Raw genomic sequence first — 12686 nt, 5'->3', positions numbered from 1 at the left:
GATTAAAGACCTAAATGTAAGACCCCTAGAGGGAAGCATAGACAGAACACTCTTTGACATGAATCACAGCAAGATCCTCTATGACCCACCTGCTAGAGTAATGGAAATAAAAACAAAAATAACCAAATGGGACCTAATTAAACTTAAAAGCTTTTGCACAATGTAGGAAACTATAAACAAGGTGAAAAGACAACCCTCAGAATGGGAGGAAATAATAGCAAATGGAATAACTGACAAAGGATTAATCTCCAAAATATACAAACAGCTCATGCAGGTCAATACCAGAAAAACAACCCAATCAAAAAGTGAGCATAAGACCTAAACAGACAATTCTCCAAAGAAGACACACAGATGGCTAGTAAATGCATGAAAAGATGCTCAACATCGCTCATTATTAGAGAAATGCAAATCAAAACTACAATGAGGTATCACCTCACACTAGTCAGAATGGCCATCATCAAAAAAATCTATAGACAATAAATCCTGGAGAGGTTGTGGGGAAGAGAACCCTCTTGCACTGTTGGTGGGAATGTAAATTGATTCAGCCACTATGAAAAACAGTATGGAGATTCCTTAAAAAATTAGGAATAAAAGTACCATATGACCAACAATCCCACTGTTGTGCGTATACCCTGAGGAAGCCATAATTTAAAGAGACACATTTACCTCAGTGCTCATCGTAGCACTGCTTACAGTAGCTGGGACGTGGAAGCAGCCTAGATGTCCGCTGAGAGATGAATGGGTAAAGAAGATGTGGTACATATATACAGTGGAATATGTATCACTCAGCCGTAGAAAGGATGCATTTGAGTCAGTTCTAATGAAGTGGAGGAAACCTAAAGCTTATCATACGGAGTGAAGTAAGTCTGAAAGAGAAAAATACTGTATATTAGCACATATATATGGAAGCTAGAAAGACGGCACTAATGAACCTGTTTGCAGGGCAGCAGTGGAGATGCAGACAAAAAAACATAAAGACTTGTGGGTGCAGTGGGGGAAGGAGAGGGTGGGATGAACTGAGAAAGTAGCGCTGAAACGTACGTTACCGTGTGTAAAACAGATGACCAGTGGGCATTTGCTCTATGACACAGGGAGCCCAAATGCAGAGCTCCATGACAGCCTGGGGGTGGGGTGGGGTGGGAGAGGGAAGCGGGGTTCAATAGGGAGAGGACACAGGTATATCTATAGCTGATTCATACTGATGTGTGGCAGAAACCAACATAATATTATAAAGCAATTATTCTTCAATTAAAAATAAATAAATTAAAATTTTTTATTTTTTTTTTAATTTTTTTTTTAAATTTTTATTTATTTATTTATTTATTTTTCCCAGTGGGTTTTGTCGTACATTGATATGAATCAGCCATGGATTTACACGTATTCCCCATCCCGATCCCCGCTCCCACCTCCCTCTCCACCCGATTCCTCTGGGTCCTCCCAGTGCACCAGGCCCGAGCACTTGTCTCATGCATCCCACCTGGGCTGGTGATCTGTTTCACCATAGATAGTATACATGCTGTTCTTTTGAAATATCCCACCCTCACATTCTCCCACAGAGTTCAAAAGTCTGTTCTGTATTTCTGTGTCTCTTTTTCTGTTTTGCATATAGGGTTATCGTTACCATCTTTCTAAATTCCATATATGTGTGTTAGTATGCTGTAATGTTCTTTATCTTTCTGGCTTACTTCACTCTGTATAATGGGCTCCAGTTTCATCCATCTCATTAGAACTGGTTCAAATGAATTCTTTTTAATGGCTGAGTAATATTCCATGGTGTATATGTACCACAGCTTCCTTATCCATTCATCTGCTGATGGGCATCTAGGTTGCTTCCATGTCCTGGCTATTATAAACAGTGCTGTGATGAACATTGGGGTGCACGTGTCTCTTTCAGATCTGGTTTCCTCAGTGTGTATGCCCAGAAGTGGGATTGCTGGGTCATATGGCAGTTCTATTTCCAGTTTTTTAAGAAATCTCCACACTGTTCTCCATAGCAGCTGTACTAGTTTGCATTCCCACCAACAGTGTAAGAGGGTTCCCTTTTCTCCACACCCTCTCCAGCATTTATTGCTTGTAGACTTTTGGATAGCAGCCATCCTGACTGGCGTGTAATGGTACCTCATTGTGGTTTTGATTTGCATTTCTCTAATAATGAGTGATGTTGAGCATCTTTTCATGTGTTTGTGGTGCTGGGAAAACTGGTCAACCACTTGTAAAAGAATGAAACTAGAACACTTTCTAACACCATACACAAAAATAAACTCAAAATGGATTAAAGATCTAAATGTAAGACCAGAAACTATAAAACTCCTAGAGGGGAACATAGGCAAAACACTCTCTGACATAAATCACAGCAAGATCCTCTATGACCCACCTCCCAGAATATTGGAAATAAAAGCAAAACTAAACAAATGGGACCTAATGAAACTTACAAGCTTTTGCACTACAAAGGAAACTATAAGTAAGGTGAAAAGACAGCCCTCAGATTGGGAGAAAATAATAGCAAATGAAGAAACAGACAAAGGATTAATCTCAAAAATAAATAAATTAAAATTTTTTAAAAAAGGGTAGACACATAAGCAAGTATCTTTGAAGTACCTTTAAAGTTGCCTGGACTTATAGCTGACTTTGCATAGTAGAGAGAGAAAACTTTGTTACAATATGAAAAAAAATTGTAATAGGAGATAGACAACAGACAAAAGTCTTTTAAGAGTATGGTTTCTTTGTAGGTTTGTGGGTGTTTTTTTTTTTATAGAGACATTGGAGGCCAAGATTTTGTAAAAATAAAGCTATTTTTAAAATTGTTGCCCCACGGTCAGCTCAGGTAGAAGCTGTGTGGAGCAGTGGGCAGAGCAGAGATTTTAAAGCCAGAAGGAAGGCCTGATTTTGATAGCTTTCTCTATCACTATCCAAGTCCATTATTATACCACTTCTATAAGTCTCCGCTTTCTCATCTCTCAAACAGAATCCAAGGTGTTTGTAGTTGTCAGTATTAAAAACACTAAAAAAAAAAAAATAAAAAAAAAATAAAAACACTATCTGTAAGTCGCAAACAGGGACGGTTAAGATTCTGAGCTTCCAGTGTCAGAAACTAGGATTCCACGTGCTGGGTGGTGCAGCCAGAAAAGAGAAAGGCAATTAACAGGGCTTCCCAGGTGGCGCAGTGGTAAAGAATCCACCTGCCAATGCAGGAGATGCAAGAGACGTGGGTTTGATCCCTGGGTCAGGAAGATCACCTGGAGTAGGAAATGGCAACCCACTCTAGTATTCTTGCCTGGAAAATTCCATGGAAGAGGAGCCTGGTGGGCCACGGGGTTGCAAAGAGTCAGACACGACTGAGCAGCTGAGCCCAGCAGCATAGCATGCAATTAATGAAACACAGAAAAGACAGACAGGATTCCTAACACAGTGCTGGTAACTTGCGATGATGAGGGTGATGGAGGTCCTCAGGGATTTGGGGGGAAAAGTCAGTCAACTCCCAGAATTTTCTGGGAAACAACTAGAATTGGAGTTGGGGACTCTGACCCCCATATCACATTACCCTCTCCTTCCCCACCTTTTCACATTCTTCATGACCCAGAGTCCTTGCCCCACTGCCCCGATCTTCACCTCACCTTTTCCTGTCTTGAGGGGTCCTAATAATAACAGCAATGGGGTGGAACAACTACTAATTATGTGCAAATAATGTTTATGATTCTCAGATGCTCTTCTCATCCTTGTTTTGCAAATGATGAAAGCAGGTCTCAGAGAGAGAACTAACTTGACCATAGTAAATCATAGTTAGGAAATGTCAAGCTAGGATTGTCTACCAGGCCACTCCGATTTCAAGTAGATGCTGATTCCACTGTTATTATACCGTCCCTGTTGTAACTTCCTAGGAAGGAAAAGAATTCCAATGATGCAATATTTTCAGATAAACTCTTAAGTGCTAAAACACTGACCCATCTTGGGAAGCTATTAATATCAAAGAAAATGAAAGGAACTTAGATAATTCTCTGACACTAAAGAATCACAGCGTAACATGCATCTATCTGACAATCTCTGTTTTCCTGACAAAAGCATGACTGAGCGTCTAACCTCAAGACTGGAATTGGTTAGCCCCGGACCTCATCAAGTGGGTCCCAGAGTTCTGTTCTAGGCGAGTGATAACTTCATTCCATTTTTAGCAGCATCTGTGCTTTATTTGGGTCCTGTTTTTATATCAGGCAGTAATTTAACACTCGGCTTGTGTCTTGACTTCTTTGCAGATGTTACCCCTCCACAGACAGCTGGATATATAGAAGTTACTGATCTCCAGTCCAAGAGACTTCGATACATCCCGATTCCTGAGTAATCCATTTTCACTTTCATTCTTAGCTTGTATGTCAGATAAAAAAAAAACAAACAGTGAATTCTTACCAAGTACCTTGAATAAATGTGTGCTTTTTGCTTCCTTAAATAGCAAGCTCTTTTTCTTTCTTTCATGTATATATATAGTTACAGTTTGTTTTTATCTTGCTGCTCTGCCATTTTTATTTGAACAGTGGAAAAATGTTCAAATGTTACCTAGGTATAAGTCTTAACAGCCTTCAAGTGTTCATTTCTTTTTTTTTTTTTTTTTTTGATCTATGCTTATGATAAAACTTTTTGAAACAGCATTTTTATCACTGAAAAAATTTTCATATTTATTAACCTCATACATTAGTTTTCTGAGGTAAATGTATTCAAGATGTCAAAGGAATTTAAATCTCATTTGTTTAATATTGTTTTTAAAGATGTAACTGTGTATCTAGTCCTGAAGACCATGAAATAGTCAAAGGATTCTAGAGATTTGGAATGGATTTATTGCCAGTGGTTTATTCCTGTTCAGCAGTGGAAGCAAAGCGTTCAGAATAGTTAGACTCAGGGAATATATAAAAAGAGGACCGATGATGCACCATCTATTCCTTGAAAAACACCTATGTCCCCACCTCTCGCCCACCCCTTCCTGGATACATCCACGCCTGCCCTCCCTTTTTCTCAGCCCCGGTGCCCCTGCTTCTGTGTAGATTGATGTCACATACTCCTCACGTGTCCTGCCTCACAAGCAGCCAACGCCTCAGAAGACATAGTTAAAGCCTCACCCGGGTCCCGGGCAGAGGAGCCTGGGGAGCCTTCCACTCTCAGAGCAAGGGCAGAGACACGTGTCTGTCCCCCAGCCACCTTCCGTGCTTCCAAAGAACATCGCTCAGTACAACAACACAAAAGAAGTCACAAACACCCTTTCATCTCTTAGGACCCTTTATTTAGCCAGGTTCAAGAAACATGCGGAGAAGGCAATGGCAACCCACTCTGGTACTCTTGCCTGGAAAATCCAATGGACGGAGGAGCCTGGTGGGCTGCAGTCCATGGGGTCGCTAAGAATAGGACACAACTGAGTGACTTCACTTTCACCTTTCACTTTCATGCATTGGAGAAGGCAATGGCAACCCACTCCAGTGTTCTTGCCTGGAGGATCCCAGGGACGGGGGAGCCTGGTGGGCTGCCATCTATGGAGTCGCACAGTCGAACACAACTGAAGCGACTTAGCAGCAGCAGCAGCAAGAAACGTGAATAATGAAAGCATTTTTCAAAGAAATAGATTTACTTGTTCTAACGGATACAAGAATGTCTTTCTGGAGCATCTTAATGTGTCACTTTCGTGAAAAATGGCTTTTAGTCATTTGGGGAAATTTCTTATTCCATTATGTGTTCATTAAAATATACTATCAGTTCAAGTAACAAAATCAAAGAACAACTTTTTTTTTACATTTCTAAAGCACAAAAATTACTTTTTCAGTATTCCTCTTCATTTCTTCCCCAGCCCTAGCTTTATATTTTAGTGTTTTTCTCTGTTAACTTTCTGTATGAACCATATGTTATGCCCACCATAGAAATAATACCTGGAAGAACGGCTATATATATATAAAAATACAGCTAGTGCCAGCTGGTCCCCATGCTTCATTCACTTAGTGCTGTGCTGTCCAACAGAAATAGAATGTGAGCCATATATGTAATTTTATGTTCTTAGTGGCCAAAGTAAAAGAGTGCACAAAGAAATCGGTGAAATTACCGTTAATAGTATTTTATTACCATTATAAACTATTACTATTCTGACACATATTTGATATAAAATTTTTAATGATATTTTGCGTTCCTTTTTTCTCCTGAGTCTTTGAAACCCAGTATATATTTTACATTTACAGAACATCTCGATTTGAACTTGCCTTATTTCAAGTGTTTTAGAGTCTGTTCATTGTCAGTATATCCTGAGTTTCTCTCAAGATTAACTACTGCCATTTTTGGTGTATATGTAATCCAAGGGAACAGCCCATCTGGGTTTCAGTTTTGTTGCTGGTTGCTTAAATTTAGTATTCTGTTAGATAGCAGGAATTTTCCATTTGATGGCTAACTTTAAATAATAGAAAACGGTAAAACTATATGTAACTGTATGGCCAAAAAGAATATATCACTTTTGCTCTCAGTACAATTTGAGTGTTAGTCCTGAAACTTTTGTTGCATTTGTAAAACCATTCTACTTAGCACTAATACATGGGTGTGTGTAAATCTGGACTTCACTCTACTGTAATTCTCTGTGTTCCTTAAAGACTTTGTTATCATAGATAAGAGGAATGTGATTTTTTTTTTTAAGGTACAGAAGAGATTCTAGATGTAGTGTGCAAGCTGTAGTAAATAGGTGATTTCTTCAGCATTTTTTTGGTGTATTGAAGAAATTGCTCTGGTAAATTTAAACTTTCATGCTGGAGAGTTAAGTATGGAACCAGTAGGTGCCATGCTGAATAGAATCATACATCTTGAGCATTGTGGCAGATTTACTCACATCATAAGTGATTAAATTTCATTATTCTTGAATGGCCTTTTACTTCACCATCTGTACCTAGTTTTTTTGTTCCTAAGGCAAGTATTTTTTGAGAGAGCACCATGAGATGAATCCTCTATTATATCAAAAGTTGCCTTAAGTCCTTCTAGCACTGTGAAGTATTGGGTTGGCCAAAAGTTCATTTGAGTTTTTTATAAGATGTAATGGAAAAACCTGAACAAACTTTTTGGCCAACCCTATAGCTCTGAAACACTTGGTTCCATCCTACTGTTATTATTCTCTTTAGATAAACACTTTCTAAGATTTCCGTATCTCAGAGTAGCTGGCTTTGTCACTCTGTGTTCAGTATCCACTAAGGCAGACTGATAAAAAGATTAACGTAGTCTTGATTTCTTCAGTATAAAAATTTACCTAATATATAGTGGTTTTGTAGTTTCTGCAAATCTACATTGATACTTAATTGTTTTAATTATCTGATCAGACTATTTCTTTAGACCATTTATTTTATAGAGAAAAGACCAGATATATTTAGAAAATTAATCGTGGTAATTCGAATTTCTAATCTATTTCTTTTGTATAGTGAGAACCATACTCAGATAAAGGAAGTGTGCAATTGACTCTTACAGGCAAAAGTTGCATTCCTTGAATTGACTGTATATATTAGAAATATGTATAAGCATGAAACGTATAGGAAATATATAAATTCTTATTATAATCCATATAACCATCTAACTTAGAAAAGGCAAAATGTCAAATAAATGCAGCTAAAACACATAAACAAGACTCGAGTTTCAGCGTAGACCTTAGACCCCTGGGAAGTGAGTCAGCTCTGCAGGAGTCTGAGGTGGGAGTTGGTTTAGAGTTCCTTTCTTCCTGACAGTGAATGCAAATGTCATCCAGGATCTACAAATGCAAGATACATAAATTGGGCTTCCCTGGTAGTCCGCTGGTTGAGAACCGCAGGGCACATGGGTTCTATCCCCAGTCCGGGAAGATCCCACATGCCGAGGCGCAGCTAAGCTCACACACTCAAGAGCGTGTGCTCCACAACCAGAGGAGCGACCGCAGTGAGAAGCCCACGTCCCTCAACTAGAGAGTAGCCCCTACTTGCTGCAACTAGAAAAAGCCTACACAAAGCGAGAAGACCTAGTGCGGCTAAAACATAAATAAAAATTTTAAAAGGAATATGTAAATAACCAGTAAATAACTATGTATTTTTTCCTTCCAGATGAATCTGTTGGTCCCTTAGTTTTTAATGTGCTTTTAATGTGTTTTTAAACATTATGTTTCTTACTGAAGTATAGTTAATTTACAATGTTATATTAGTTTCAGTTGTAAGCAGATTCACTCATATGTATATATATGCATGTATATGTTATACACATACATATTCCTTTTCAGACCCTTTTCCATCATAGGTTATTATAAGACGTTGCATGTAGCTCCTTATGCTGTAGAGCAGGTTCTTGTGTAATTATGAGAATTCTTCACAGCAAGTTTAACGTAAGGCAAGCTGATTAGCATCATTCCCTGGGCTTCGATTGGTTGAACACTGTGATTTCTTTTTCAGGTCAGACTCTCTGTCACCGTATACCACGTGGCTGTCTACTATCTCGGACACAGACGCACTGCTAGCTGAGTGGGGCAAAGGTGGCGTTGTCACTGTTGATATGGGAGGCCGTGTCCGGCTTTGGGAAACGGGCCTTGAGCATCTGCAGCGGTCACTCATGGAATGGAGAAACATGATTGGAGAAGAAGGTGACAGACACATGCAGGTACCACTTGACTTGACCTTACCACTTAAGGGGGCACATTAACTTATCAATTATCTGCAGATGCCACAGTCATAGAAGCTTCTGGCCCAGAGACTCAAATGTAGTTTGCTAAAACAGCTAAAATAATTTGGGGACTCAGGAAAAGACAAATCTGTCCTTTGACATGGTGAAAAAGTAAAATTGTGCCTTGTTTGTCTGTCAGTGCTTAAATATATAGGCTCCTCACCTCATAACATGCAAATGTAATCGCCAACTTTTATTTTTTAACCTTAAGCATTAATCAGTTTCCAGTGCCACCTTTGTATCCGTTCTCACTTCTGCCATTGTCGTCAGCATCTCCCCATGCTACCAAGGAAACAGAAATCCTGAGCATCTAAGCGCAGCACATTATTATAAGGCCAAAACCTTTAGACTAGAGAAGATAAACAGAATTATGCATCCAATAGAGGTGTGTTTTTACCGGCTCCCTTATTTCCAGAGAACGGAGGTTTAGCAGTCGTAATAAGTAGACTCAAGCCTGCACTAGAAGGAAATGTGGGAACAGGTCAGCAAAGAGGGAGAAAACCCACCCCTCCAGAAGAAGCTCAGTCACCATGTAATCTGCTTGCTGTCTGCAACTAATGTGGACAGTGTGGGAGGCTGTGTACCCATAAATACTAAACTGTATCATGAAAGGATTTGTTTTATCTGTAATTTATTTATTTTAACCTTCAGAGGAAAACTTCTTTGTTTATATTTCATTCTTATCCAGCAAAAAGAAAGGTAGGTTCCTGCCAACTCTGTTGCTCTGTAAAGAACCAGTTATTGATATAGACGATAACAAGACAAGAGATTTTGACAAACTACCATCGACATCTACTTATTAATTGCTATTTATGTGGTTATTTTTATGATTACCCTTAGAGAAGAAATATATATATATTGTGTACATGAATGAGTAATACATCTTTTTAGCTTACAGGAGCATTTTGAAAATCATAAACAAATATAGGCCAGCAACCTCAAATTCTTTTGAAAGGGTATGACTATATTAATTCAATTAAGCTGAAACAAATGTATTACTCTAAAATAAACATGTCATTAAGTGCAATGGATCTATCACAGTAACAGACTGAATGTTGGTTGCTATCCATAACAGTTATTAGAAAATTAATTAACTATGGTTCTGCTTCTATTATTATTCTAAAGATTAAGTTTCTTCTTTGTCTGAATTAAGGTCCTTTTTTCATTACAGCAATTGATGAAAAGTGAAAGTGAAAGTCACTCAGTCGGGTCTGACTCTTGGTGACTGTACGGTCCATGGAATTCTCCAGGCCAGAATACTGGAGTGGGTAGCCTTTCCCTTCTCCAGTGGATCTTCCCAACCCAGGGATCGAACCCAGGTCTCCTGCATTGCAGGCAGATTCTTTACCAGCTGAGACACAAGGGAAGCCCTATTGTGTTTGACTGTCTTAGGTTTTATTTCAATTTCTCATGTGTTACAGAGATCAAAGGTCATGTTTTCCCCATGGCCAAGGTTTGTGGCCTAAATTAAGTTTCCTTCACAACAGAATTTTTAAAAGGAGTATCACTCATGATTTTGACAGCTAGTCTTCACCACTGCAAAAATTAACCCATTTGTGTTTTAACCTTGTATCGCTTCTCTTCCCAGTGACTTCCTCTGGCTGTTGTGCACCGCTGTATTCCCAGCTCTTTAGCTGGGATTGGTACATGATAGATAACATGCTTGTTTCTCCTCATGCCCTTATACACAAAATTGAAGCTTTTTGATAACGAATGGAATTCTTTTTAACTCTTTCAATCTTTTATTGGTCTTTATGTAACTGGCTATTTATTGAATGAATATATATAGTTCCTGGGCTTCCCTGGTGGCTTAAGCAGTTAAGCATCTGCCTGCAATGCAGGAGAGACCTGGGTTCAATCCCTGGGTTGGGAAAATCTCCTGGAGAAGGAAATGGCAACCCACTCTAGTACTCTTGCCTGGAAAATTCCACAGACGGAGAAGCCTAGTAGGCTACAGTCCATGGGATTGCAAAGAGTCAGACACAACTGAGCAATTTCACATACAGTTCCTAAGTTAGAAATGCACAGAAGTATAGCATATAATATCTCAAAAATAATCAAAATACTCTGCTATAGTATGTAGGGCAGTATCTGATCTTTCTATAGACCATACATTTTCTGGAAAATGTGTAACATTGTCTCCAGTTTAAAGTTCAGCTATCATAGAAATAAGATTTATTCAGTAATAAAGTTGCATAATTCAGAATGGAATGATAGTTCCATTTGGAAAATAAGAGTAGATGTTATCCAGTGTTCTCCTTCCATCTCCGATGTTCCGTGATACACTTTGTTGATACTGAAAATATATACTTAAGCAAAAATGTGTCTTTTACAACTACCTTCTTAATAGATCCTTCAGCCTCTTGCCCATTGTGCTGCGTGCTAAGTTGCCTCAGTCGTGTCTCTTTGCGACCCCATGGACTGTAGCCTGTGAGGATTGTCAGTCCATGGGATTCTCCAGGCAAGAACACTGGAGTGGGTTGCCATGCCCTCCTCCAGGGGATCTTCCTGACCCAGGGGATCGAAGCTGCATCTCTTATGTCTTCTGCCTTGGCAGGTGGGTTCTTTACCACTAGCACCGCCTGTTGCTCTTTATGGACCTTTTATTGGACATAGGTCTGCTCCTGATCTGCGCGCTTGGAAAATAACTCTCATAGAAATACTGAGAAAAGAGAATTAGGTTCTCAGTAACATGCTTCTCATTTACCGACTGCCGGCAGCTTCCCTGTCAACAGCAGAGTAACCTGATCTCCATCTAGTGGCCGAATAGACTTACTTTCCATCATAGGAATTAAAAGGCCTGGTTTACAGTCCAGGGGTTTGAAGAAGCCGCAGATCTGCTGGTAGGGAGGTTTGTACACACCTGTTTTAGGCGGTTCTTATTGGTCATGAGATGCTCCTTTAGGTCAACAGTGAAGGTCAGGCAGACAACCTGCCAGGCCATTCACCACTTATTGACCCCCGTCTTTCCCTGTTCCTTTTCCTGGTGTCAGAAGAACTGTTTATCTTTTAGATCAACTCTGTCCATTATATACTTTATGACTTTGATACATTTCATCCTTCTTGAGGTATTAGCTTTAAAGTGATTGCTGCTTTGAGTTTCAGTGTTTGTTTAATGCATTCATTGATAGAAAACATGACCTTTGATCTCACAAGGAAACTATTGTGAGTGTAGCTTGACAGGAAGTATCTTTTGAGCTGCATATCCATGTGTTCACTAATTTTACATGCTTTGATGGTACGGTGTGTTTGTATTATAGTAAACAACCGTAACAACAAACTCAGTGTCACTGTAACTGTAGCTCAAGAGCCCGTTACTAAGGATCCGTATTTACTACTTTTAGACCATATTTTCAGAAGCACAGGTTAGTTATAAGCAAAATTTTTCTGACCAGGTTATAAAGTGTTCTCTATAAAGCATAGTTTCCATATTTTATTTAGTTACATTCGGATCCTCCCAAGAAGGCTATTAAAACTACACCACAGTTTTCCTCAGAAAGCAAATCATCTTCTCTAAAAAGCTCCTGGTGAGCTTGTGGGAGCAGAAAGGCTAAAAGATTGCAACTTTCAAATGTTATTGTCTAGTTACAATAAACTATCCCAAGTGGCACAGTGGTAAAGAATCCACCTGCCAGGTGATACAGGTTCAATCCCGGGGTCAGGAAGATCCCCTGGAGAAGGAAATGGCAACCCACTCCAGGATTCTTGCCTGGGAAGTCCCATGGACAGAGGATCACACACTGAGCATGCAAACACAAGCAAGCACAATAAACTGACCAGAAACAAAATCCTTCCTTTTTACTAGTAGAATATCTTTGAGACCTTTGAATAATACTTCCTTAAGTATATACTTTAAAAATTGATAGACTCTCTGAAACAGTGTGGGATGGAACATATTGATCCTTATAGTTAAGAGAGTGTGTAGCACATAATAGATACAGTAAATATTTGAAAATGGTGGCATAGACAAAAATATGTAGGAAAGATAACTAGTTTATATTAAGCACCTC

At 39.2% G+C, this 12686-nt stretch overlaps 1 protein-coding gene across 1 annotated transcript in view; it reads left to right on the top strand.

Annotated features, from left to right (window-relative positions):
• VWA8 (von Willebrand factor A domain containing 8) overlaps nucleotides 1-12686 on the top strand; it is a 367266-nt gene that overhangs the window by 242126 nt on the left and 112454 nt on the right. Inside the window, exons 36-37 of the mRNA XM_061133632.1 lie at nucleotides 4248-4329; nucleotides 8409-8613. Of these exons, the coding sequence (XP_060989615.1) occupies nucleotides 4248-4329; nucleotides 8409-8613 (287 nt within the window). The remainder of the gene's footprint in view (nucleotides 1-4247; nucleotides 4330-8408; nucleotides 8614-12686) is intronic.

Source organism: Dama dama, chromosome 30 (assembly GCF_033118175.1).
Source record: "Dama dama isolate Ldn47 chromosome 30, ASM3311817v1, whole genome shotgun sequence".
NCBI lineage: Eukaryota > Metazoa > Chordata > Mammalia > Artiodactyla > Cervidae > Dama > Dama dama.
This window is presented reverse-complemented; position numbering and strand designations above follow the sequence as displayed.